This window comes from Pelodiscus sinensis, chromosome 17 (assembly GCF_052426305.1).
Source record: "Pelodiscus sinensis isolate ZL-2025 chromosome 17, ASM5242630v1, whole genome shotgun sequence".
NCBI classification, from domain to species: Eukaryota; Metazoa; Chordata; order Testudines; family Trionychidae; genus Pelodiscus; species Pelodiscus sinensis.
The window spans coordinates 4,880,570-4,906,045 of NC_143068.1; the positions used below are offsets into that span (position 1 = coordinate 4,880,570).

The 25,476-nt window shown below is 55.8% G+C and overlaps 1 protein-coding gene across 1 annotated transcript; it reads left to right on the forward strand.

The window, feature by feature from the left end:
- Nucleotides 1–1,865: 1,865 nt before the first annotated feature.
- MYL9 (myosin light chain 9) lies at nt 1,866–25,183 on the forward strand. Its single transcript, XM_006126676.5, has 4 exons — nt 1,866–2,011; nt 16,915–17,121; nt 21,609–21,770; nt 23,100–25,183. Exons 2-4 carry the CDS (start codon nt 16,938–16,940, stop codon nt 23,270–23,272), a joined length of 519 nt encoding a protein of 172 aa, XP_006126738.1. The 5' UTR covers nt 1,866–2,011; nt 16,915–16,937; the 3' UTR covers nt 23,273–25,183.
- The last annotated feature ends 293 nt before the right edge of the window (nt 25,184–25,476 follow it).

Sequence of the window (25,476 nt, forward strand, 5' to 3'; positions counted from 1 at the left end):
GTCTAAGCAGCAGGGCTATTTCGGGACACCAGAGGCACACCATAGTAGCTACCTTACGTCTTTTAAACGTGCCCATTATTTTGAAATATTTTTCGAAATAACGGGCATGCTATTTTGGCATTCCTGTAACCTTTGTTCCACGAGGGTGAAGGGATGTCTCAAAATAGCACGTTATTTCCAAATCTGGCGCTGTGTAGACATGCCAAATTTCAAAATAAGCTATTCTGAAATACAATGGAAATAAGATCCGCAATTTGTGTAGTGGAAATTGTGTCTCTTATTTCGAGTTTAGGGTGCTGTGTAGACACACCCTGAGTCTTTAAATGGGAAGAGCTAGAACCATCAAATTTGGTAGGCAGCTTCCTTTTACTATAATTTAAAGCAAGGTCAGGCTTTGACTGTGACACGAAAATGAGAAGTGCTGGGAATGGGACTGTTTTCCTTAATATGGAAAGGGAGGAAGCACAGAGAGGGGGTGCGATACTGAGAATGGACCCTGAAAGCAGTGAGCCGGCAGGGGAGAGCAGAGTGACCACTGGGGGCAGCCGCATCACCAGTGGCCAGCAGGACTGGAGCTTCGCCATCTTGAAAAGGCCCCAGGTGGCCGGGAGGTTCATGGGTGACAGAAGGTCCCTGGAGGCTGAGGAGGCTGGAAGTAAGAAAAGGCCCCGCCAGTCGGGGGGAGAGAAAGCTCCACCATATGGGACCTCACTCTTGCACCCCCCTCTCCACATTCCCAAGGCCCTGCCCTGACTCCTTCATCCCCATCACCACCAACAGCCCCTGCCCTGAAGGACCTAGGCAATGCCAGGTAAGTCTTCTAGTACGATTTAATGAAGAGAATACTTGCCTCTTGTATAGCACTTTACATCGGCAGGTCTCCAAATGTGTCACAAAGCATCATTATTATCATTTTACAGATGGGAAAATTGAAGCATTGAGCAATGTGGGGACATGCCCAAGGTCACCCAGAGAGCCATTGGCAGAGACAGGAAGAGACACCCCAGGTCACTTGAAGCCCCAGGGTTAGATAGGCAGGTGACCCATCTGGGTTTTTTGGGTGGTTTCTCCCCATGCAGAACTCAGACAAAACTGGGCATCGCATCATGCTATCCAGCGTTGGATGGGGATGCCATCTTGCAGAGCATGCCACATTGTGGCTCCCACCAGCATGACCTCGTGTCTGTGTGTGCGGTCATGCTGCTGAGGGGAGCTGGGTGGACCCACGGCATTCCTGGAAGTACTGGAGCGTCTGGGATTCCAGGAATGCGTGAGTGGCCACCCTAGCATCAGATGACTTGGTGCTTCAACTGCCCATAGACACTGGGAACCTTGTCCCGGAAGAAGCTCACAGTTACTCCAGTTCAGGTTTCACAGCAGGAGTCACTCCAGGTAATGAAGCAGGAGCGCTAGCTGTGGGGCTCACAGAAACCCCACCATTTCTAAACAGCACCTTTGCAGTGCAAGGAAACAGCTGGAACCGCCTGCCCGCTAGTTGTGCAATGGAAAAACCTCTCCCAGCAGGGAGGCTCCGTCCTTTTATTTTTGTACCTTTGTTTAAAAGTCACGTCCCAAAAAAACAACCTGAAGTTCTCCTTGCGAGTCCCTTATAAAGGAAGCTGCATCTCCCCCCAGAGCTGGGCTTTCACTGCAGAGCATCGCTCGCCAGGCTGCAGGCCCTCCGCTGCTTTTTCCGTCAGCATTTCATCTATATAAGGCAGAATCATCTCCTTCTCTGGAGCCCTCCCCCCCACTTTGTTCTCATATCCCAAACTCCAGTGTCCCACAGCTGGGCTGCTGCCACACGCTTCAGCATTCTTTTGCCTTGTATGGCCAAATCCTTGGGGGTGGGTGGGAACAATTTAGTTAAACTCCATTCTCCATTGGCTGCCTTTGCCATATGACCCAGCTCCTTCCAGCCAGGGAGATTAAAACAGCTAGTTAATTTCTTCTATTTGCAGGAGTCAGAAACGCCTTTGGGATCTCTGGGTTTTAACTGGTTCTGACACAGGTAAGGGCTTATTCCATTGATTCACTTTCCAGGTGGTGTGGTTTCCGGGGGCAGCCAAAGTGTGTCACAGATGAAATCAGAGGGTGTGGGAAGATTCCCAGAAAACTGATCACTTACATTTTTCAGTCTCAAGTTATAAGCTCCCCACAGTTTTCAGTTAGTGGACCAAGAGCAGAGCTCCGTAGCATCAGAAACTCTCAGGGAAAGAAGTGCAAACCAGTCAAGAATACCCTGGCTGCTGAAATAGATTCTGATCTCCTGTAATGGGTTGTGTGAGTACTTCTCCTCCACCACAGGAAGGGGGTTTCTGGCAGAGGGTTACTGGTGCTTTTAGCATTTCATTATAGAAAAGGAAAGAAAGTTGGAGTCAGATAAGAAGGCTGCCGGCTGTGCTGTCAGGAGTTACATGGGAGGAAATTCGTTTGTGCCTTGGCTAATTGTTTATCAGTCTAGGGAGCTAAATGTGCATGGAAGGAAATGAAATAAACCAATGTCTGAGTTCCTATGCAGCTGGCATGGCCTGGGACGTGCTCCACACCCCAGAACTGAGCCATCATCAGGGGATGGGAGCTTGAGGAGTGCATACACTTTGCTGGTTGTCTTCTCACCATGCCAGTTGCCAGTAGAGAGATTTGCATTCCAGGCTGTCCTGTCTGAGACTGCCTAGATCCACGTTCCAGCTGCTTAACCTCTCACCTTTCCTCAGGCAAGACGCTGGAGCAGGGCGTGTTCTTGGGGGCAGGTGTATGGTGTGGCGATGCGCTGCTGTGGGGTGTTCACCTACCAACACTGCTTATGGCAGCAAAGAAGCTGGGCAGGCGTGCCAAGGGAGTGAGATCAGCCAGGTGAACCCACCCAGCCTTGTCACTGCTGGGATGTGACAGAGGGGAGACAGTGGCAGTAACAGGCAGCAGAGTCCTCCAGACAGTCCCAGTGTGTGAGTGAAGGTTGCACAGCCGGGCTCCGTGGTCATAGCAGGAAAGAGAAGAGCAGTAGATCACTGACAGGCTGTGCTCTCCCGTGGGGTTTCCTAGTGACCATGGAGCCCTTAGTTAGTCAAGGGAGCTTCTCCCAGGAAGTGTTAATCTAGCTGTCAACTGAGCTGTCCAAGGGGGCCTGGATGGGCGGTGTCCGGAGCACACGGCAATGCACTTAACTGAACTGGGCCTTTCCGCCTGCTTGGAGCTCACTGTTGGGGCTTGCCTCTGCGTTTCTGGGGCGAGATTCGTTTTGGTCTGGAATGCAGTTTTCTCCCATGGCCCTTTGCATCCGGCACAAGACAAGACAAACATGCATGTTGCCTTCTCTTGGGCAAGCCCAAAGTCCCCTCAGCGATGTGCTTGGTGATCTATTGTGCCACCTGAAGCAATACATTTTTTTCAGGAAGAAAACCTTCATTTACCTCTCTCTTGTTCCCTCAGCCCCAATACCTGGTCTACACATGAAACTTAGGTCGACCTAGCGACATTGCTCAAGGCTCTGAAAAACTTTGCTTGCTGGTTAGGTCGACCTAACCTCCTGTGTAGACACAGTTAGGTCAATGGAAGGATTTTTCCATCAATTAACTGAGCTGTCACCTCTTGAGGGAGTAGATTTACTGCAACCCCTTTCCATCTCCATAGCAAGCGCCTAGGAGCTCTTGTAGTGTCCACAGCCCTGGGTAACTTTTGTCCTGTTCAGACAGTGCCCAGCAGAAAATGAGATCTGGCTGGCTTCCTAGTCCCAGATGAGTCCTCCAGTGAGCCTCTTGCTGGGTGTCTGCATGTGGGAGTGTTGGAAGGGTGTTAAAATAGTGCCGGGAAGGCTCTTAAACGGGTAACCCTCGGCGCAAGAGGTGGCAGGGGCAGCATTCTCTGGTGCGTGGTGCCCTGGAGGACAGTCACTGGTTACCACAGATTGCTGTGTTTCCCGGGGCATTTACATTCTTTACCCGTCACTCTTGGCGTGCAGTGTGGCCAGTGGGCAGAGTTAAACACCTCACTATGGTGCTCAATTTGTGCCAGAGCTTGGCACTTCAGAGCCCAGCCCCTCTGGGCTTGCAATAGCAGTGATGGAAGTAAAAGAGTTGCTTGCACCCCAGCGTCTCTTTCATTACAAATGAAGCACTGACCCACATCATGGTCCTCTGCCATGTGCCGGGGCCAGGTTCCCCTCGTGGCCATGGCCCAGAATTCCTTCTCGTAAGGAACAAAAATCCAGTTCAGGGTCTTCTGCATGGCCAAGAGAAGGGCACCAAAGGCCCCTCCCTTCAACAGGTAAAACCCACAGGTGGAAGGCAATTTCCGGTTGCTGGGAGCAGAGTGGCCACTAGCCCCCAGCCACCCACTGCTCCCACCGGCTGCACTCAGACCTTCGCTAGGTGGCCACAGGAATATGGCTCAGGTTCTTGGCTCCCAACGGTCTTGCCCAGGGTTGGCGCCATGGAGGCACAGAAAAGACAGGGTCCCTTCCCTCCATATTTAGAAAGAATTAGCCTTAGCCAGATGCCGTCTGCACAGCTGATACTGCGCAGGGGGGGAGGGGAGCTGCTCGTTATGGAGCCAACCCAGGAAAAGCCCAGCTGGAGTCCGCATGTGACATCCCACTCAAGGATAACAGACAGCAAGCGGCACCGCTGGGCTTCCATTCTCCAAGGATCCCCAAGCGAGGGAGCTGGCTGTGTTACCCTGGCATGAGTCCCTGATGGTTTCTGCCCTGCGACGCTCCCTGCATCAGGGACGATCAGGCCCTCTGAACACAGTGTGAGTGTGGATCCTTCACACTCGGGCAAGCTTTGACAAGCGTATTATTGTATCAGCAACCCCCTTAATCTGCCCTGAGTCTCTTTCCCCAAGTGGTGCTGGCAGCCTGCACACGGATTAGCAACCTTTGTAGACTCATAGACTCGTAGACTTTAAGGTCAGAAGGGACCATTATGATCATCTAGTCTGACCCCCTGCACAGTGCAGGCCACAGAATCTCACCCACCCCTCCTAGAATAATCCTCTCACCTATATCTCGGATACTGAAGCCTTCAAATACTTTGAAGGTCCCAAGATGCAGAGAATCCTCCAGCTGTGATCTGTGCCCCATGCTACAGAGGAAGGCGAAAAACCTCCAGGGTCTCTGCCAATCTACCCTGGAGGAAAATTCCTTCCCGACCCCAAATATGGCGATCAGCTAAACCCTGATCATGTGGGCAAGACTCACCAGCCAGACACCCAGAAAGTTCTCAATAGTAACTCCTATCATCCCTCCATTGACCTATTTCCCACTGAGAATGAATGGTCAATTAGTTACCAAGATCATGTTATCTCATCAAACCATCCCCTTCATAAACCCATCTAGTTTAATCTTGAAACCAGATAGATCTTTTGCCCCCACTACTTCCCTTGGAAGGCCGTTCCAGAACCTCACTCCTCTAATGGTTAGAAACCTTCGTCTAATCTTAAGTCTAAACTTCCTACTAGCCAACTTTTATCCCTTTACATCATCAGTGCAGCCTTCACAGGAGTAATTCCTCTCTCATCGCTGGGCGGGAGGCTGCCACGGCCCCGTTTTACTGCGCCCCGGGGAGGGGACGTGCCCTGACCTGGGCTACACAGCGAGTGAGGATTAGCACTTGGGGGTCCAGCTGCTTGGTCCTGTACTCCTCCCACGGGGCCATGTAGCCCGCTTTGAATGAACGCCACCAGTGCAGCGCCAGGGTAGCAGTGGCTGGCTAAGCACTGCGGGTACAGACAACCCTGTGGTCTAGAGCTACGCTGAGCCGTTAAGACGACTTGGTGTTAAAACCACCAGTGGCACCCACTGGGCCACCTACCTGGGGCTTTCGATGCTGCCCACGCTGCTGGAGCTGAGCCAGGGCTGGCAGTAGTGGGAAAACTTAAAAAACAACAAATAGTCCTGCAGCACCTTAAAGACTAACCAAACATGTCAATGGTACCATGAGTGTTCGTGGGTACAACCCACCTCAGGTGTCATCTGAAGAAGTGGGTTGCGCCCACGAAAGCTCATGAACCCATCGACATGTTTCGTTAGTCTCTAAGGATATGTCTAGACTATCTGGCTCCGTCGATGGAGCCATGTAGATGAGGTTTCTAGACATAGGGAAAAGAAGCGGCGATGTAAAGAATCGCCGCTTCATTTACATCAAAATGGCTGCCACGCTGTGCCGATCAGCTGTTTGGCGGCACAGCGCGGGAGTCTGGTAGTCTCACTCGGCTCCCCTCTGAAGTAGTGGAAAAGGATGGCAACGTTTCTCCAGTGGAGACAAGGCTTGAGGGAGTCCAGTCCAGCCCCGACTGCCTTTCCTTCTCCTCTTATCAGGGCAGAGGACAGGAAGCAGCTTAATTACTTCTTCTGCCCCTCCTGTCTTTGTGGATGTGTCTGAGCCCAAAACCTCCAGGGAGATCCCAGGGGACCCCTACACCTGACTGCAAATCTCCAACTGCTTTCATGACAGGGGGTGGCAGCTATGGAGCTACAATATACCCAGAGGAGGGGACAACAGGCCACATCAGAGTCTATTGACAGGCCTCTTGAAACAATGGCTCTCAGAGGTGTGAACTCCCCATTCAGTTCAATGACAGGCTAACACTGAAGCTCACTTATTCACTTTACCTCTAAAAGGCGGAGATTGTTCACCATTTAACTGCGGATCCCCACTCAGCTAAAGGGCTTGGCAACTCAGGTCAGCCCTCTCCCTCCTATTGTAGAGTGCTTGGTGCCTGTTTCCCCTCCCTCCTTTCTGTTTCATTATACAGCCCTGCAAGCTCTTTGGGGCCTGGTGTTTGTGCAGCACCTCAGATCATGGGGCCTCCATCTTGGCTGAGGGCTCCTGCCTCGCGCAACTAGCCATTAACCACCACAGCAGTGTAATACAGACTCATGAAGCTGTTTCAGCCCTTGCTCACGAGACCCCACTCTTAACGACCATTGCCAGCAGTGGGTTCAGCTTTCCGGGGGGGCCCGGATGACAGCATCCCCTTGACGGTGACGGGTAGATGCTTTGAAGTGCAGCTGAGGTAAACTACTTGCTCTTCCACGGCTCAGCGACTCATTTATAGGGCGGGTCTGTTTCCAAAACCCTCCAGGAATTCCATGAACATGGCGTGGCGGAGACTTCGGCTGTTGCTTTAAATTGCTCAAAAGTTGTGAGCAAGCCAAGCCCGGCCCCGGTCCTGAGCATTCAGCCAGGGAACGTGTTGGTCAAAGGGCCCAGAGCAGCAGGGCTCTGCGCCATCAAAAGCACATCAAAAGCTCTGCGTCTAGCAGGGAAACCCGAGCCAGGCTGCTTGACCCAGGGGGGCGGGGTAGCTATCTGGACATGGTTAACTCACAAGGTTAGGGAGCAACCAGGGTGCATTTTCCTTGCCTTCGACTCCCTTTCGCAGCGTTCTTTGGAAGCCTTGTTCAGGCCTGGTCCAATGCCCGTCCTAGGCAGTGTCGTCACGGGGCTTCGGATTTGTGCATCTCAGCTGAACTCCCCCCTTGGCAGACTGGAGTCTCTGCAGCCACCAGGACCCCCGGTTGCTGGGATAGGGTCCCAGCATGTGTGGAGCACCCTCCGAGGCACGCGGGTCGCCACTGGCTCTGCCACGACAAGCCTGACAATCTCCCGGGGGCGTGAGGCGCGGGGGCAGCAAGCAGGAGGGAGTGGGATAGTGCACATCTCCGTGCCGGGGGTGGCAGGTTTGTACAGTTTGTGGAGGTGCCCAGAGTGGGGCCACGTCCTGCCTCCCACCCCGCATCTGAGGTGCTGGAAGGGAGCCTGGGAGTGGGAGGGGTGCAGTCTCTGGGATGGAGTTTGCTGGGTGTGGGATCTGAGCTGGGGCAGGACATGGGGGTGCAGGCAGGGGGAGGCATTTTGGATGCTGTGCGGGAGGGGGGAGGACTCAGGGATGGAGTTTGGGGGCAGCTTCTAGGCTGGGGCAGGGGATTGGATGCATGAGGAGTACAGATTTGGGGAGGCAGGTAGGGTGCAGGAAGGGGGAGGGAGGGAGCTGGGGTGCAGGCTCTAGACTGGCTCGGGGGTGAGGGAGTGGCACTTACCTGGAGTAACTCCTTGTAGTGGCGTCTAAGCGAGGGCGAGGGGCAGGGGATCTCCATGCATCACTGTCTGGAGGCACCTCCCCCACGCCTCCCTTTGCCCGCAGTGGGGCTCTGGGCAGGGACAACTCCCCCCATCTGGGACCCCAGATTTGGAAGTGGTGTGGAGCGGGTGGGCAGGAAGCTGCTTTAGCTCCGCTGTGCTGCCAGGGCGGTGGCCTAGAGCCCTTTTAAATCACCTGGGCTGTGTCTACATTGGCACCCTTTTCCGGAAAAGGGATGCTAATGAGACCAGTCGGAATTGCAAATGCCGCGGGGGATTTAAATATCCCCCGCGGCATTTGCATGAACATGGCTGCCGCTTTTTTCCGGTGCGGGGTTTTGCCGGAGAAAAGCGCCAGTCTAGACGGGATCTTGCGGAAAATAAACCCTTTTATGGAATAAGGGATGTTCCGGAAAAGGGTTTATTTTCCGCAAGATCCCGTCTAGACTGGCGCTTTTCTCCGGCAAAACCCCGAGCCGGAAAAAAGCGGCAGCCATGTTCATGCAAATGCCGCGGGGGATATTTAAATCCCCCGCGGCATTTGCAATTCCAACTGGTCTCATTAGCATCCCTTTTCCGGAAAACGGTGCCAATGTAGACACAGTCCTGGGGGCGGCAGGTGCCGGGAGAGACCTGGCCCCGAACTTTGGTAGAGCCAGGACGCCACAGGCCCATACAACTCGTCCCCCTGGCTTGGTGCTTAGGTGATGGTCTCTCCTTAAGTGACTGTTTTTTAGCGTCTTCTTGTGGGCTTGGGGAAGGAGCCAGTGTTCTAGGAGGAATCTGAGTGGCTCAAGAGGGCAGCTTGGAAGACATGGTCCTGGGACTGCCCTATCCATTTTGGGCTGGGCCTGGTGCTAACAGCCAGTCACAGCCAAGGCGTTTGCCATGCAAGGCAGCCCTATTCCGACGCCTTTCCCTCCGCTGCTCAGCCCCTGCTCACCCACCTAGTCCCTTGAGCGCACTGCATTGCACAGAACTCAGCCCTGATTAGACACCCAATCCCAAGGCAACCAGCGAGGAGGGTGGGGCAAGGAGCGAAGATAGGTTACCCCAGTTTGTCAGCCCAGCTCAGTAGCTCAGTGGCTGCAGGGCCACAGGATGGTCCATAAATCATAGAATCATAGAATACTAGGACTGGAAGGGACCTCGAGAGGTCGAGTCCAGCCCCCGGCCCTCATAGAATCATAGAGCTGGAATTCTGCTGAGCTGCTTCTAGCTTGCCCCTCTGGAGCCCTTCCCCCAAAGTTGCTTGGCATTGTGGGTGAATACACCAGGGGGTGACTATACTAGGGTGCACCCCTTGCACAGCCAGGGTCCCAGCAAGAGGGCAAAGAGCTTCTCTCTGGGAAGTCACCGTTATGTGCTCCACGCCTTCCCCCTGCACTTGGCCTTCGTGCCTTGAGAAGCCCCCACATACCAGCAGGCTCAGGGCAGCCCCCAGGCCAGAGATGAGCTGGCATCTCTCCGAGGGAAGCTGTGTCCCGGGATTGGGTCACAAACACGTCACGTCATTCCTCAGAAAGGGGCTAACTTGCAGCACCATTCCCCGGTCGGAACCACTCCCCGGGCTGCCCAGACACCACGGTCGCCGGTGGCATTTCCTCATCCGCCAAAGCCCAGGGCTGGGGACTGGGGCAGGAAGGCAGCACATATGGTAGGAGGCTGGCTGAGCGGACCGGGGCTCAGGGAAGCAGCAGGAGGCTGCTGGGCCCCCTACCACACTGTCCAGTGTGATACGTGGGTGCTCCTTAGCCATGTCGGACGGCACCACGGTGCAGGCATGTAACAGTGGTAACCTGTGCTTGGGGCCTGCTCTGCCCCACATCCCCCAGCTCCCGTGCAAAGAGGCTGCTCCCGAAGGATGCTGGGGAGAGACGAGGGCCCAGCAGCAGGGTGGCAGTGCCCGATGACAAGGCAGTTCAGAGCCATGCAGCCTGTTTGCCCTCGCACCACCTGCCAGCGCAGCCCGGCTGGGAAAGGGAAGAGGAGCAGGAGGGGAAAATACACCACAGAGGAGCAGGAAGAAAACAGAAGGAAAGGACAAAAACCAGGAGCAAGAGACTGGACAGTGGCAGCTGTACCACAGGGTGGCAGGAAAGGCGAGAGACGAGTACCCATGTGCCAATCCATCACGTGGGGCCAGCCTCCCCTGCCTTAGGGGCATCCTGTCTCCCTTTAGCTGCAGGCTTTGAGGAGAACGCAGCCCTAGGGGGTCTGGCTATGCCAGAGACCACCTCAGGTTGGTGAACAGCCGTATCCCGGGTGCAGCGCGCTGACCGCCTTTCCCAGAGCATCTCACACGAGGTGGTTGGAGCAGCCGGGGCGTTTTTTCCTGGCAGGGAGCACTGAATGGCATCATGGCATTGTGCTGCCTAATGCAACATGACATGGTGCCTTAACTGCCTTGCGTCCCACTCCCTGCCAAGGGGCACGAACCAATCATACCAATACTCTGCACGCCCTGCCCGGAGCTCAAAGCACTTTGCAAACAGGGATGAATTCAGCTGCAGCCTCTGCTCAGCGGGTGTGTGCTCCCAACCCCGCTTTACAGATGGGGAAACTGAGGCAGGAAGCAGTGACGTGTCTTGCCCAAGGTCATGATGTGGAAGGCTGTGAGCAGCACCCAGATTTCCTGATGTGTTTTTAACCAGTAGGCCATGCTGAACTTGATCAGCCAGCAGGCCTGCGCCCCAGCTCCATGCCCGCGGAGGGAGGAGGCCCCCAGTTCTCATCCTGTCTCTCCAAGTGGTTGTTGAGTTATGCCAGGCACGTTGCTTGGAAATGTGGGGCTCAATGTCTGCGTTAATCCTGGGTGCCCCACTTGAGACACCTGCCGGGAAGTGACCTGGCTTTCCGAGGGGCTGCGCTCTGCCGCCACTGGCAGGCGTGAGGTCACAGCACCTCTGAAAATCAGGCCCTCGACATCTCCGTTTGGGCACCTAAAATGAGTGGCTGCTTGGAATATGGGACTGTGCCTTGGTTTGCCCATCTGCAAAATGGGGTGAAATGCACCTGATACAAAACATGGGGAGCTGAGAAATGATCCCGACCTACTTCTCCAGGGGAGCTGGGAGGACTCACCTGTGTGAAGCAGCATATAATGCCCCACATTATTACAACTAACTGGCTGGTAACATTGCTGGACTATTGTCTCCTGCCCTGGAGGGGGCAGAGGAAGCAGTTATGACCCATCAGGGACACCAGCCTGTGGCAAACATAAGAGTGGCTAGAGCCCTATGCGGATACAACATTTGTATCTGCAAAAATGAGCCGTGGAGATCTGTGGCTTGGCAGGGCTCTGACCGTCCCGTGGCTCTTACCCGCAAGGAGGGAGAGGCGTGTCGCAGCCTTGAACTCCTCCAGCTGCTCCCGGGCTTCTGCTGGGGGTGGCCCCTTGCTGTGCTCGGCAGCTGGGCTTGGAACTTGCTATCACTGTGGGCCTAGTGCTCGCTCCTGCTGAGCAGGCCTAGCAACTGCACCGAGGCCTTGTCTCCACCCTGGCGGAGGTGAATTAGTTTAAAAATCAAGTCAGTTACTCTGGTGCCAGGCCCCGCGTGGGTGCCTGCGTGCTGGCTTAACGGTGGCTCCAGGCAGTGGTGCTGAAGTCAGTACGGAAGAGCCTTGTGCTGAGCTGCTACACAACACTCTCAAATTAGCACCAAACCCTTCTCAGGCGAACGGCGCCATTTGGAAGCCTGCCCGCAACCACGCCGTGGCAAGCTTGTGTGGAGACGAGACCTTAGAAACCCCCACGTGAAGTAGAGCTGGGGAGGGTTGGGGGCCGTGGGGCTGGACGGGAGATGGGGGGGCCCAGAGGAAGGGGGATGGGAAGCAGAGCTGGGGGGGGGGGGAGGGCCCGGGGGCCGCGGGGCTAGTCGGAAGGAAGGGGGGATGGAAAGCAGAGCTGGGGGGAGCTGCGGGATTGGCTTGGAGGAATGGGAGGGCTGGGAGGAAGGGGGGCCGGGAAGCAGAGCTGGGGAGGGTCGGGGGCCGCGGGGCTGGACAGGAGATAGGGGGGGCCTGGAGGAAGGGGGATGGGAAGCAGAGCTGGTGAGGCGGGGTGCAGACACTGACAGCAGCCGGAGTGCAAGGGGCCGCGCCCCCAGCAGGCACTCCCTCAAGTTGCTAGTAGAAGCCGGGCGGGGGGAGTGGCTGGGTGTCCCAGCCCCCGCCTCCCCCCCGGCTTTTGCACGTGACCACAGGCTCCTAGCACCAATCGCGCTCTGCCTCCCAGTCCCTCCCCCGCCCCCCCCAGGCTTCCGTCCGGCGCCCAGCCGGGAATTCAGAAAATAACGGACATTGCACACGGCTGGTATTTTCTGAATTTTTCTACCAGATAGAGGGCACAAATACTGGACTGTCCGGTAGAAAACCGGACACCTGGCAACCCTAGCCCGGTGGCAGGTGGATTGGGGCAGCAAGAGCTGGGGGGAACCCAGGTGGGAGCTACAGAGGCAGAGCTGCTTAGGATTTTGTTACCAAACATTTTTTATTTGGAAAATGCCAATTGGTGAAAAATCAAAACGTTCCACAGAACCATTTGGGTTTGAAGGCTCCTTTGTCAGGCAGGTGTCTCGGGCCCAGGTGGCAGGTCTGGCCAGGGAAAGCCTCCCCCCCCCCCCCCGTGCTAGCCAGTGGGGTGGCGATTGGAGTACTCCGCTGAGGGATGGCCAGGAGAGCTGGGTTTCACTCCTTAGCTTGTGCTTTCTTGTGCTCTTTCCCGAAGCAATTCCAAGGTCCCGCTCTTGCTTCCCAGCACTATGAAAGTACGTTTCAAAGCCACGACTTTCTGCCCTACATTAATGTGTATTTTCTGGTCACCCCTCTAGTGCCAGGGAGGAGGAGTAGGGAGCAAGAAGGAAGAGTGGGAGGACCTGGTGATAGCGAAGAGGGATGTAAATATCCATTACAAACAGTTAACTGGTTAAACAATACAATTGTAATTATTTAACTGGTTAACCGCGCAGCTGGGGTCCAGCCAGCCTGTCGCAGGCTGGGGGGATTGGGGAGGCTCCTCCAGACAGCTGGAGTCCTGTCACAGGCTGCTCCAGCTGGCTAGGGTCCTGTCACACTGTGGGTGGGGAACTGCTCTGGTCGGCTGGGAGCTGTTCCCCGCACCCGGCCCTTTGGTGAACCGGTTACTGGGTAAACATGCTGGTAAGGTTAATACTTACCAGGAAGCAGTTAACCTTTTACATTCGAATAGCAAATTGGGCCAGAGTCTCCCCTGCCTGTCGCAGGTGCCAGGATGGAAGGGAGACAAGGTGGGTGAGATAGCACTTTATATTGGAACAACTTCTCTTGGGGAGAGCGAGGCGCTTTGGAGCACCCAGCCCTGGGGAAGGTGCTGGCTTACAGAAAATTGAAGGTGGGACAGAGCCATCAATCCAGAGCCTCTGTTCAGTCCGTGGTTTAGGTGTTGGCACAGTAACGAGTGGAAGCCCGTTTGAAGGAGCTGGGCAGGTCCGGAGGAGGACAGCTGCTAGCTCAGAGACAGAGCGGAGGCCCTTGACAAGTGTTTGCCAGATGACAGGGTGTTGGTGTGTTTTATGTGAGTTCATTGGGCAGTGACTGAAACTCGCACTCTGGATACAAGGGCCACTACCGACCACTGTGGGGCGCAAACGCACCCTGACCGGGATTCCTGCCCCACTCACAGCTCTCAGTGGCAGTAAGGAACAGAGCCCTGGGGAGGCAGGTGTCCCCTGTCCTGTCCTCTGCGCACCAGCCTGGCTCACTGCCTCAGCTGGCAGGTGGAGCGTGAAGCCATGTGGGACTCAATCAAGGATGCCATCTGCCCACCTTGACTGGCTGAGGCCTCAGGCCCTAGGTGGCCAGATTGGACCATGCAGGTGGGGAGTCCATCCGGGAGCAAGGTGCATGTATCAGCGGAGCACACTAAGCAGGGGATGCTGGCAGTTGGGGCGCAGAGGGGCTGGAGGACCCATGCGGGCTCTCAATGCTGGGGGGGAGCCCTGAGCCTCAGGGTTCAGACCCAGGCCAACTGGGGGCCTTAGGCTCCATGCCCCTGTGTCAGAGAGTCAGGTGGCCAGTGCAGGAACGATGAGCACGCAGACATGGGGCAGCGGCAGCGGCAGCAACAAAGGGGGTAACCCCCTGGCAATGGGCAGCCAGGGCCGTTGCCAGGAGACCTGGTGGGGCTTGGACGGGGGGCCAGGCCCGCCACAACAGCACAGCCCCATGGCAAATGCTGGGGAGGTCCTGGCAGGGAGGCGCTCAGGAGCTGGGGGAAGCAGGGCTGCCCTCTGAGTCCCGTGGCCCGCCAGGGACATGGACGGGGCAGCGGGGGCGAGCTGAGAACCCTGGCAGAGCCCATCAAGGCAAGAGTGGCTGCAGCTGGCTGTTGTGCAGGGGGCTGGGGGTCTCATTAGGGCCCCTGAATGTAACTCCAAGCCCCCCTCCCCGGATCCCCTCAGCCCTTGGCTCTGCTGGGACCCCTGCGCTACGCGGATGAGCCCGCGCGGCAAGCCTGGCGCCTGGCTACACAAAGCGCAGGGGGAGGGGAGAGGAATGCTAGGAATGTGCGAGGAGCAGATAACCAGCTTCCTGCTTGCTCCGAGCAGGCTGGCGTGGGGACAGCGGCCCAGAGCCCGGCCTGGGTTGAGCGCCTTTCTTTGTGTGCTTCCAGCGCACGACAAGACAGCGCCCTGGGGCTGGGTGATGGAGCGGCTGGAGGGGAGGGGGGAGTCTACCCTCTCCAGGCAAGGATCCTAACGGTGGGGACACCCTGCCTGACCTGGGGGCTGCCCTTGGCTTGGGGGACCAGGCATCTGTGCAGCATGCCACCTACTGGACCCTCTTCGACCACGGAGCCCCCTTTCCCCGGGTCCTTTATTGCTCAGGGCTCTTCTAGCTAAGAGTGGGCCACATTTTGCATTCAGGCACACGCGCAGGGTGGGGGGGACATACCAGCGGCAACAGGAGCCCAGTCTGGCAAGCTCCCTGGAGGGGCGAGGGGGACTCGTCGCACAAGACACTGATGTAACACCACACGCCCGCTAGCAAGCACCTGTAGCTGGGTGGGGCGGCCTGGTGGCGCTGCTGGGGCCAGTCTGAGACTGGCAGGTACTGCCAGAGCCCTGGGGCCCCCCACAAGGAGTAGCTGCAAGGGCAGACCTAGGTCAAGAAGGCTGCCAGCTTGGTTCCTGGAGTATTTTTCTCTTCTTACCTTCTAAAGGTGCTCGGATCAGCAGGGGGCATGGGTGGGTCAGAGTAAGACCTGAGTCTGGAAAAGGTCTAGGACAGGGGTGGGCAAAAGGCCTCCACAGGCTGAATCCAGTCCGCCAAGCGGTTGATCCAGCCCCTGCACACCCTGTCGCTCCCCCACCCCCAGGCCCATCGGGGCACAGGGAAGCACGCAAAGTTTCCTCTCCTGCCGGGGGTGTGCAGTGCTTAGAGTCAACCGTCAGGCCAGGGAGCAAGGGACTTTGCACGGTCCCCTGCCCACAGACCCTGATTGGCCTGAGGGCGGAGGAGGTGCGTGCAGTCTCCTTCCGCTAGCAGAGGCTCTGGTGCCTAGAAGGAACTGCCAGCTGTTCTGAACAGCTGGCGATTTTCTCTGGGGGGTCAAGGCAAAGACTTCAGTGCTCCCCCACCCCCAGGCCAATTAGGGTCTGTGGGCAGGGAAGCACAGAAGTGTCCTGGCACCGCCCCTTCTGCTTGGGGCCCCACCCCTTTCGGGGTGGCCCAGGGCCACTTTAAAAATTTCTGAAGTGGCCCCCCTCAGCTAAAATTATTGCCCACCCCGGCTGGTCTAGGAAAAGGCTAGGGTACATGCAGAGAGGGGAGCACTGAATAGCTCGGCCTGCACCTCAGCAGCTGTAAGCGCTAGAGGTGGGAGTGTTAATTTGGTCGCTGGTGCTCTAACCATTAATCCTGCAAGCTCAGACGACCCTGGAGCCAAGCCAACAGCAGTGCTCCCACCATGGCTAGGCCTGGTGCTGGTGCTACCCGAGAGGAACCTCACATCAGGCGGTGGCAGTTCTGTTCACACGGAGGAAAAACCCTTGAACACTCCGTCAGAAGGTGGCACCGGGGTGTGACTTCATTTCCTGGAACTCAGAACCCTAAGGTGCAAGACCCAAACAGAACGGGACAAAGCAGGCTGCTCTGTATGGCAGGGGACCCCACGCATCCTGCTTTGCTGCAGGCTGACTCTGCAGAATGTACCAGGAAACCCAGAGCATCACAATACCCCTTCCATCACAATAACTAACCTGCCCCACTACATGTAAGAGCAGAGTCTCCTTCCAGACCATGCCCCCCTGGAACCAGAGAAAACAGCCTCACTCCGCCCCAGAGCTATAAGGAGATGCATGGTGGGGAAGGGGAGCTCTGTATCACAGCACAAATGGGCATGATTGGCTGAAATACACATGGAACTGTTTTACCTGCTGGGGTCAGTACTGGAATTCAGGGCCTTCCTCAAGGAGGGAAGAAAATCCAGGTGTTTGCTCTTGGCTCCGTGCACCAGTTGCAGCAAAGCTGAATTCAGAGGGTGCAGTCACCCCTAGCATCCCCTGCAATCATCACCCCTTTGCAATGACTGCAGAATAATTTACCAGCTAATTAATTAAATCAGACCCTCTCCTGTCTGGAGAAAGTTAGGGAAATGCGATTATCCCCATTTTGCCAATGGGGAAGGGCAGTTAAACAACTGATCTGGCTGCATGGGCAGGACCAGAACTCACAGAGCTTCACCCCCAGCTCTGCATTCACTCAGATGCAGGGTGCCTCTCCATTCCTGTCAATTCTGTCTCCTTCTGTGGTTGCTCAGTCTCCTTTCTGCTTCCCCTGTCTTGCTCAGGAGGAAAAGCCCCAGCTGCCAAGATGTCCAGCAAGAGAGCCAAGGCCAAAACCACCAAGAAGCGCCCCCAGCGCGCCACTTCCAATGTCTTTGCCATGTTTGACCAGTCGCAAATCCAGGAGTTCAAGGAGGCTTTCAACATGATTGACCAGAACCGCGATGGCTTCATCGACAAGGAGGACCTGCATGACATGCTGGCATCCTTAGGTAACAAGTGCCAGTCCAGCAGGGTGCCTGCAGTGGTCAGCTAGGAGGCTAACGGAGCTGGGCTCTGGGAACAGGGAGCAACCCTTCCCTCCTAATTAACCCTCAGGGCAACGGGCAGCAGCGCAGAATACAGGCTGGGGGCTTAACTATTCCAGGAACTTTTTGCACTGGGAAAGCAAACTTGACACAGCTGCACCAGTGCAAACCCCTCGTGTTGGTGAGCTAACCTAGTGAAAAAAGTGACTTGCCACTGTGGGAGTCACTTTTGCAATGTGTCGGCATTGGGAATCTGCACTAGCACAGCTGTGCTGTGCAAAATGCCCCTCTACAGATGTAACACTGTCCCTTGGCTGGTGTGTCACTAAGAATCACACCCAGGAGCTGTAGTAATAGAGATGTAGTCGTGTTAGTCTGGTCTTGCTGAAACAAAAGCCAGGACTATGCAGAACTTTAAAGACTAACAAGATGGTTTATTAGGTGATGAGCTTTAGTGGGCCAGACCCACTTCCTCAGATCAACTTGTGGAAGAATTTGAGCTCTGAATCTGAAAGTGCAAACCTTGAACTAAAGGGGCAGACTCAAGCCGCTACACCTGCACTAGCCACTGGGGTGACAGCTACAGTGTTAGTTATGGGTTATGCAGGCAGACCCTTTTGTTCTGCTACTTCTCTTCCTTCGCCACCACACTCTTCAGGGATAGATGTACAAATTAGGGTAGGAACAGGAAAAAATGCCAGCCCAGTTCCTGCCACAGTCCCACCTCGGCAAGGAAATGGGCTGAGTTCTGGATTTTAACCACCCGTTCAATAGTGTTAACGCGGATGATCTCTCTCTTCCTCTTCTGCCAGTTGGGCTAGACAGCGGGTGCATCTAGATGGCAGAGTTTTTCCAGGATGCCAGAGGTATACCGGAAAAGCTGTGCCACGTCCAAGGAACGTGTCTGCTTTTCTGAAAATTTTTTTGGAAAAGCAGATGCGTTTTGCGGCATCCCTGTAAACCTCACTCTATGAGGAAGAAGGGATGTTCCGAAAGAGGCTTTTTTCCCAACAATTGGCCCGGTGTAGACTGGCCAAATGTCGGAAAAGCCTCTTTCGGAAGAAAAGCGGGAAAAGAGATGCAGATTGCGGTTCGCAATTTGCGTATCTTTTTTCTATAGAAGTTTGCAGTGTAGACACAGCCAGGATGTCACACAAAAGTCTGCTCCCTCCCTCACCACGGCCACCTGGGGTTCTATGGACCAGTGACCTGACTTTTTACAACACAGTCTGAGCCACAGTGGCTGTAAAGACTGTGATTGTGCTTGGTTTACTCTAGGATCTGTCCTTTGTCTGCTCCCTGGCTGTGGATCGTTGGTGACTGGGGCCAGTTCTGGGGGGTACGCAGTCAGCTCCTGAAGCGGGGGGGGGGGGGGGATGGAGGGAACACAACTCAGGAGGTGCAGCAGTTCAGAACACTTCCTGAGGCAGCCTGCAGGGGCCCCTCTCCAGTGCAGTCTGGGCTGCGAATCACCTGCCTTCCCTTGCTAAAACTCTCAGGCTGAATGCCGGGGCCGGGGGAGGGGGGGAGGCAGGGGTTGAGTATCCCTGGAGCACAGCAGAGCCTCCCAGCACAGGGGTGTGCTTTGGGTTCCCCATCTCTGCCCCAAAGAGGTGTGTGTAAATGCAGCCCCGTCCATACTAATACTTTATGGATCTGGACTCCCTTTGTTGCTAGCACAGGTCAAACTGCAGGGCAGGCAGGGCTCTGGGTTAGTAACAGAGATGCAGCCGTGTTAGTCTGGTCTTGCTGAAACAAAAGACAGGACTATGCAGAACTTTATTCTTGTTAGTCTTTAAAGTGCTGCATAGTCCTGTCCTTTGTTTCAGGGCTCTGGGTTATCAGAGAGAAGCCAGGTAGGGTTAAGCAGCGGTGGATATAGGACAGGGCGAGTGGGGCGGCTGCCCCAGGCCCCGCGCTTCAATAGGCCCCGCACCCTGGGCCCCGCAAAACTCTCATCTGCCCCTGGGGTTAAGTACACGGACCCTGGCTGTGCAACAGAGCCAGGCCCTGGAACTCGCGGCCCACGCTGCAGGCGAGGGAGTGCAGAAAGGCTGCGCATTATTGTACATTAACACTGCAGCTGAGACGCCTCCAGCTTGGGCCCCACTGTGGTAGATGCCGCGCAGACCTCCCTTCCTGTCCCACTCCGGCTGGGTCTCAGCCTTGAATCTCTTCCCCTTCCATTGTACTAGAAGGCCGACACACCCCTCCCAAATATGTGCTGAACCAGTCAGCCACCCCCATGGCCCACCCCCATGGCCCAGCCATTCAAATCAATCCAGCAGGGATGGGGAGAGTGGGAAGCGGGAGGGGGGAATAACTGGAGATTGCTCCTTAAAGTGCCAGGGGTGAAGTAGTTCATGCTGATACTTCTCAGTTAGACATTCCCGCACACACAACACCTCTTCCATGTGCAAGGCGCAGCCCCCCCCCCTCTCAGCTGTTTGCCTGTGGCACTTGAAAAGCACACTGGCGTGAGCATGGCAGACAGGTGTGCAGCGCCACATACACACATGTATCAACCAACACAGTCCAGCCATAAAGCCTAGTGCGCAGGCTGTTGCAGTGGGATGAGGCTGTTTTATAACAATAGAATTGCACCACACGAAGGATAACTATAATTAAAGTGACAAAACTTAATGCAGACAAGGGTCTTTGGAAGAACTACCCATCCCCCGCATTGCTTGCATTCAAAAGAAATGCCAAGACCCACAAGGAAGGCCAAATTACCCTCAGAAATCACCATGGGGTTATTTCCAGAGAGCTGGGTGGCAAGACCTGGGTTTCTATTCCCAGCTCTGCCAACACGTTGCTGTGTGACCTTGGACGAGTCATGCCCTTCTGTGCCTCAGTTTCTCCATCTAAAAAAAGGACAATGATTCCCCTGCCTCCTCAGTGAGGTGACCTGTGACCAGGGGTGAAGGTCCGCGGAAGCACTAAGTGTTATTGCTGCTGGTGTCTTGTTGCGCAGACCGACAGGTGCTGCTGGCTGCCTTGTTCTTATTACCGCCCCACCGCCCCCACCCTGTGCCAGCACTAGAGCTTGCAGCCATTTTCTAGGGAGCAGCAACCTGAGCTGGAGAGGAAGGAGGCTTCGGGGCTGTCTCCTTGGAGATGCAAATGCAAGCCAAGCAGGCTCCCCTCCAAGCATTCCAAGCAAAGTTCTCTCTTCCTAGCTGCAGGCCAGGTAGGTTTCAACTTCCTCTCTCCTCTTCCCTTCCTGCCGCCCTGGAGCTCTGTCAATTATTGACCTGGCTACCAAACCTGTTCGGAAGCCCTAGTGCAGCCAGGCGCAAAGCTCCCCCAGACCGTCCCCACCTCACTGCACGCACAAGCCAGGGCACGAGGGGCTGAGCGTGGCGCCTGTCTTTGGAAGAGAGCTGTGGGCAGGCTGGCAGTTGCTGGGGGAAGGGGGTGGATGCGGAGTTGAAAGAGGGGGCTTGGGGGAAGAACAGCTGCTCAGACAGGGTCGCCCCCTCTGGGCGGCAGCCAGGGGCACATCGGCATTCCCTCCGCTCTGCTAGTTAATTGAACTTCCTTGGCGACACGGGCCAGGAGTTGCGCCTCTCCACAAGGCGAACGGCAGCGCTCCAGCTGCAGGCTCCGCAGCCTCACGGGCCGTTTCTTCCAGTGGGCCGGCGGGAGCCTGAGAGTCACCACAGGGACACGCAGGCTGGCCTGATTGTGGCAAGTGGGTGCCATGGGCCGGCACCAGGAGCGCCTGGAGCAGTGAAAATAAATATTCACAACTAAGCATGACTTTGCATTGTGCGCCTGGCTGCAGCGCTCCTCAGGGAGGGCAGACGAGCCAGTGAATCCCTAGGGGCCTCCGGCTCAGATCCGCAAGGGGATTGGGCAGCGAGGTGCCTAAATCCCTTTCAACACGTGGGCCACTGACGTCCAGTGAGGCCCAGGCTTCTGAGTGCCTCCGTCTCCCTGGGAGACAGGGATTGGGGGCTTTTGCCGACGTTACCTGCTGCCGTTATCGTACAGGCAGGACAAATGGGAGTTAGGACAGAAGGATGGTGAAGACTCAGATTGGGGATCCTCCTGAGGGCCAACTGGGGCACTGCGTAAGGTCCCAGATTATCTCCCTGCACAGAAAGATCCAGCTCGCTCCCGGTCCCTTCTCCCCAGACCAATGAACGGCCGGGCGCCGGGCCTCGTTTCTGCCTCTGACAAGTGAGTTCGGTGTCTTGGGCTTGTCTAATCCAGAAAGGCCCCCGGGAGTCAGGATTCTTGGGTTCTATTCTGGGCTCTCTCATTGACTTGGTGGGTGACCATGGGCCAGTTGTGCCAGTTCTGTGCCTCAGTTTCCCCACATGTAAACAGGAGAACAACTGTCCCCATGCAGCATGAGGCTTGAGTCATATTTCGAGCACTCAGAGTCCCCTGGCTGGGCAGCCCCAGAGCGCAGAGGCTCACCCTGTGCTGGTTCCATATGGCAGGGAAGAACCCCACCGACGAGTACCTGGAGGGCATGATGAGCGAGGCACCAGGTCCCATCAACTTCACCATGTTCCTCACCATGTTCGGAGAGAAGCTGAATGGCACCGACCCAGAAGACGTTATCCGCAATGCCTTCGCCTGCTTCGACGAGGACGCCACAGGTACGGCAGGCGGGGCCTGGCTGGCGGGGCCTGGCTGGCGGGGCCCGGCTGGCGGCACCATCAGCCCATGCCAGCCAGGGATTCTGGGCTGGTCTGGTCTGGGCCAGCCAGTGGAACGAGCAACAGTGCTCTCCCAGGTAGGGGGTGGGGAGCTATCCAGGGCGGCTGCCTTGAACCCAGGGCTGAAGGTCCAGAAGAGAGAACGGCTCCTTTGTACCATTGAGTTTCTGGGCCTCAGCCAGGCATCTGGGATCTCAGAGCAGGTTTGGGGTCCATCCAGTGCCCAGCCCCACAGAGGAGCCTTTCACCCTAGTTCAAAAGCCTGGCAAGTTCACAAAGTGGCGTTCAGCACCCCTGCCTTTGCTTGGTGTGTCTGTAGAGCAAAGACATGACGGTGCCTTTGCTTGCAGCCGCTGGGGGGTGCGTGCTGATAGACTGGGCTCCTTCTGGGTAGGGATGTAAAATGTCAATTATTTGGCTAATCGAATAGTCAATGCAATTTGCATCGATTAGTCGATAAGGCGCCTCTGCCTTCAAAATGTAGTAAGAGCCCCAGGACTGTTGCTATGCTTCAAAGGCAAAAGCGCCGTGGGGAGCACAGGGCAAGTGAGGGACTCCAGCAGTCCCCCACTGGCCCTGTGCTCCCTACGGCGTTTCAAAGTGGCAGTGACGCATGGCGCCCAGCTGACTCCAGGCTCCATGCAGCGCTGCCGCTTTGAAATGCTGCAGGGAGCCCAGGGTCATTGGGGGAGTCCCCAGCTGACCCCGGGCTCCATGCAGCGCTGCCACTTTGAAACATCCCCTCCGCTCCCATTCCCCCCCCCCCCCCACACACACACACACTTTGCTGTCTTTTTCTGATAGAGGCAGCAAGGGCAGGGAAGCGACCAGTCATTCACATCCCTGCTTCTGGGACCCTCCTATTCCCCTTTCATGGCTCACCCTGGCAGTGTGACCCCCCTGTGCGGCCACTCGCTTTCACACTGAGCTGATCGGGGCAGAGGGCACTAAGGGGTCTGATCTAACCCTCAGCCACCTGTTTGCAACAGGTCTTATTCCATTGGGGTGCCATGGGTAACACCTGCAGCCCGGTGTCTTGGACCCCAGTAACCGCCACACCACGTAGCTAGAGCTGACTGGGTCCATGTGGAAGTGCAATTGCATCTTGGATTCCTAGAAACGCCCTGTTCCACTTTGCGAGTCGTCCTGGCCAGGCCTTGCAAAGGGCCGGCTCAGAGCTCCGCTGCATTCGCTCGGGTGCTCCAAGGCCCTGCATTGACTCCACCTCCTTCATCTTGCCTCCTCCCGGCCGTGCGTCCTCCCTTTCAGGTTTCATCCATGAAGACCACCTGCGGGAGCTGCTCACCACCATGGGGGACAGGTTCACGGACGAGGAAGTGGACGAGATGTACCGAGAGGCCCCCATCGATAAGAAGGGCAACTTCAACTACGTGGAGTTCACCCGCATCCTGAAGCACGGTGCCAAAGACAAGGATGACTAGAGCAGAGAGGCGCCCACCCCACCTTGTGTACACCTGCTGTGCCCCTCCCCCCGAGCACCCGTGCTGCCTCTGGGCCAGAGTCCCAGCAGGCCGATCCCTTGGGAAATGCCTGAAAGCACAAGCCGTGGGGCCTTGCCCCTGCTCTGCCCTAGGGACGCGCTGGCCCACTCACCAATGCCCCTCCCAGGAGAAGATGCTCCCGTCCCTCAGCCCTTCGAGCACATCAGCCATTCCTAGACTCGTTCCCCTGGTTGGCTGCCGGCCAGTCCAGGTGGCTCCCGTCCCCCCACAGATCTGGCCTCCCGAATTCGAGCGCTGCGTGGGAGCAGAGACCGGAGGGGAGGGGATAGTTACCATGGCGCCGCCCGCCAAGTGCTGGAGAATCTGGCAATGTGCCACGGCCGGCCAGAGTGGCAGCACCTGAGGGCCCTGCGGAGATTTCTGCTTAGCCCCTGGCTGCAGAATCTCTTCCCAGCCAGACCACCCCAGGCCTCTCCCTCTGGTTGAGAGCATGCTCATGCTGGAGTCTGATCCACTGGGAGTCCCTCCTCGCTGCGGCCCTGCCTGCCTGCTCCACCCCGCTCTGCACTCCTGACTTGCACTTAGCACCTTTCACCTGAGCCTAGCAGAGCACAGGCACCCGGGTGTGTTTCCCCACGACCCGGCTGTCTGGCACAGACCCTGCAGGGCTGCCAGTGAGCTACGAGGGGGCGGGGTCTCTCTGCAGAGTGGGGGGGGGGGATGGAGTATTCATGGGATGGCTTTGCCATGTACAAATATTGTAGGACACGTTCTTGTGCTGTCAAACCATTCTGCTGGGGACTCATATTTGTGCTTCTAATTAGTCCCTCTCCAGGAAGAACAATACATCCTGCCCTGCATTTTGCCTTGATGGCAATGTTTACCCACAATCCCCAGCGGTTATCCTGCCATTTCAGGGCTGACATTCCCCAGTGTTGCGGTCTCTAAGACAGGAGCCCTCCGTGACGTTAAGCCAGTCACAGCTGCTGCCATCAATATGGGCCTGTCCCCCACTGGAATGAATGAATGGAGGCTCCCGACGTGCACACTACGCTTGGGCTGAGAGAGAGCAGAACACGGGATCTGCCAGAATGGATAGGAGCCTTGGTCTCGCCACGTCCAGGTCCTGCCTCCCATCTCGGTACCTACCCAAGGCTTGAGAGGCAGGTAGGAGCTCCCCGAGACACACCTCGCCAGCTGTGCAGTGCTGGGTACCTAGAGTAGAAAACCTCTTGCATTCCGGGAGACAGCCATTTCCCACCCTTACACACAGGCTTTGATCACTCTCTCTCCTTACACTGCCCCCCTGTGTATTATCCAGTGTGATTCCCAGAGTATATGACATAAGATGCAGGGAATCATCAACTCATATAGACCCTCTCCATTCATTTCCCAGCAGTTATTATCCGGCACAGGTTGAATATCTCTAGTCTGGCACCCTTGGAGTCTGACTAGTGCCGAACCAGAGAATTTTCCGGGCCATGGGAGGTCAGTATTGTCTAGCAGCATTCCCAACGCTTCCCCTGCTTGCTGGGCTGTTAGAGGACATGAAGGGGTAAATCAGAGCTAAATAACAGCACAGAACACAGAGAGCCAGGGCTGGGGGCTGTAAACAAACTTTATGGGACCATGGGAAGCTTGGCCACACCCCTGATAAGTAGACATCCAGCTAACTGAAATCATGCCGAACCACGGATGTTGCTGGACCAGAGTGCCAGGCTAGAGAGGTTCACCCTGTACAAAGAAGAGTGACAAGGAAAGGAATATACAACTGCTCCCTCTTTTTTGTTTTGTTTTCTATTTGATTATGTTTTTGTGGCTTTAGAATCGGTGATGTAAGAGATTCAGAAAATTGAAATTATCTATAAAATACAAAGGCTATAATACAAATGAGTGCTGATCCCTTATTTACCGGGTCTTCTTGTGTTACTGCGCATGGTGATTTCTGCGTTTGTCCTAAGCCAGTGTTTCTCAAACAGTGGTTACGAATACCCGTATGGGTACTTGAGAGAAATCTGGGGATACACCAACACAACTGAAATTTGGAGAAAACGGAATTTGTTTTAAGTTTTATAGCGCTTTATTATTTTTGTTCTTTTTACACTAAAAACTGTCATCACTTCACCTCCCCTGCCTGGCTACGATTAAGTTGTTTAAACAAATGTGTTGCAATGGTAGAAAAA

Excerpts from the sequence above, each read along its gene's own strand:
- MYL9 (XM_006126676.5), top strand. The coding sequence starts at position 16,938 with ATGTCCAGCAAGAGAGCCAAGGCCAAAACCACCAAGAAGCGCCCCCAG. Across the intron at positions 17,122-21,608 it reads TGACATGCTGGCATCCTTAG|GGAAGAACCCCACCGACGAG; the intron begins GTAACAAGTGCC and ends TCCATATGGCAG. Across the intron at positions 21,771-23,099 it reads CTTCGACGAGGACGCCACAG|GTTTCATCCATGAAGACCAC; the intron begins GTACGGCAGGCG and ends CCTCCCTTTCAG.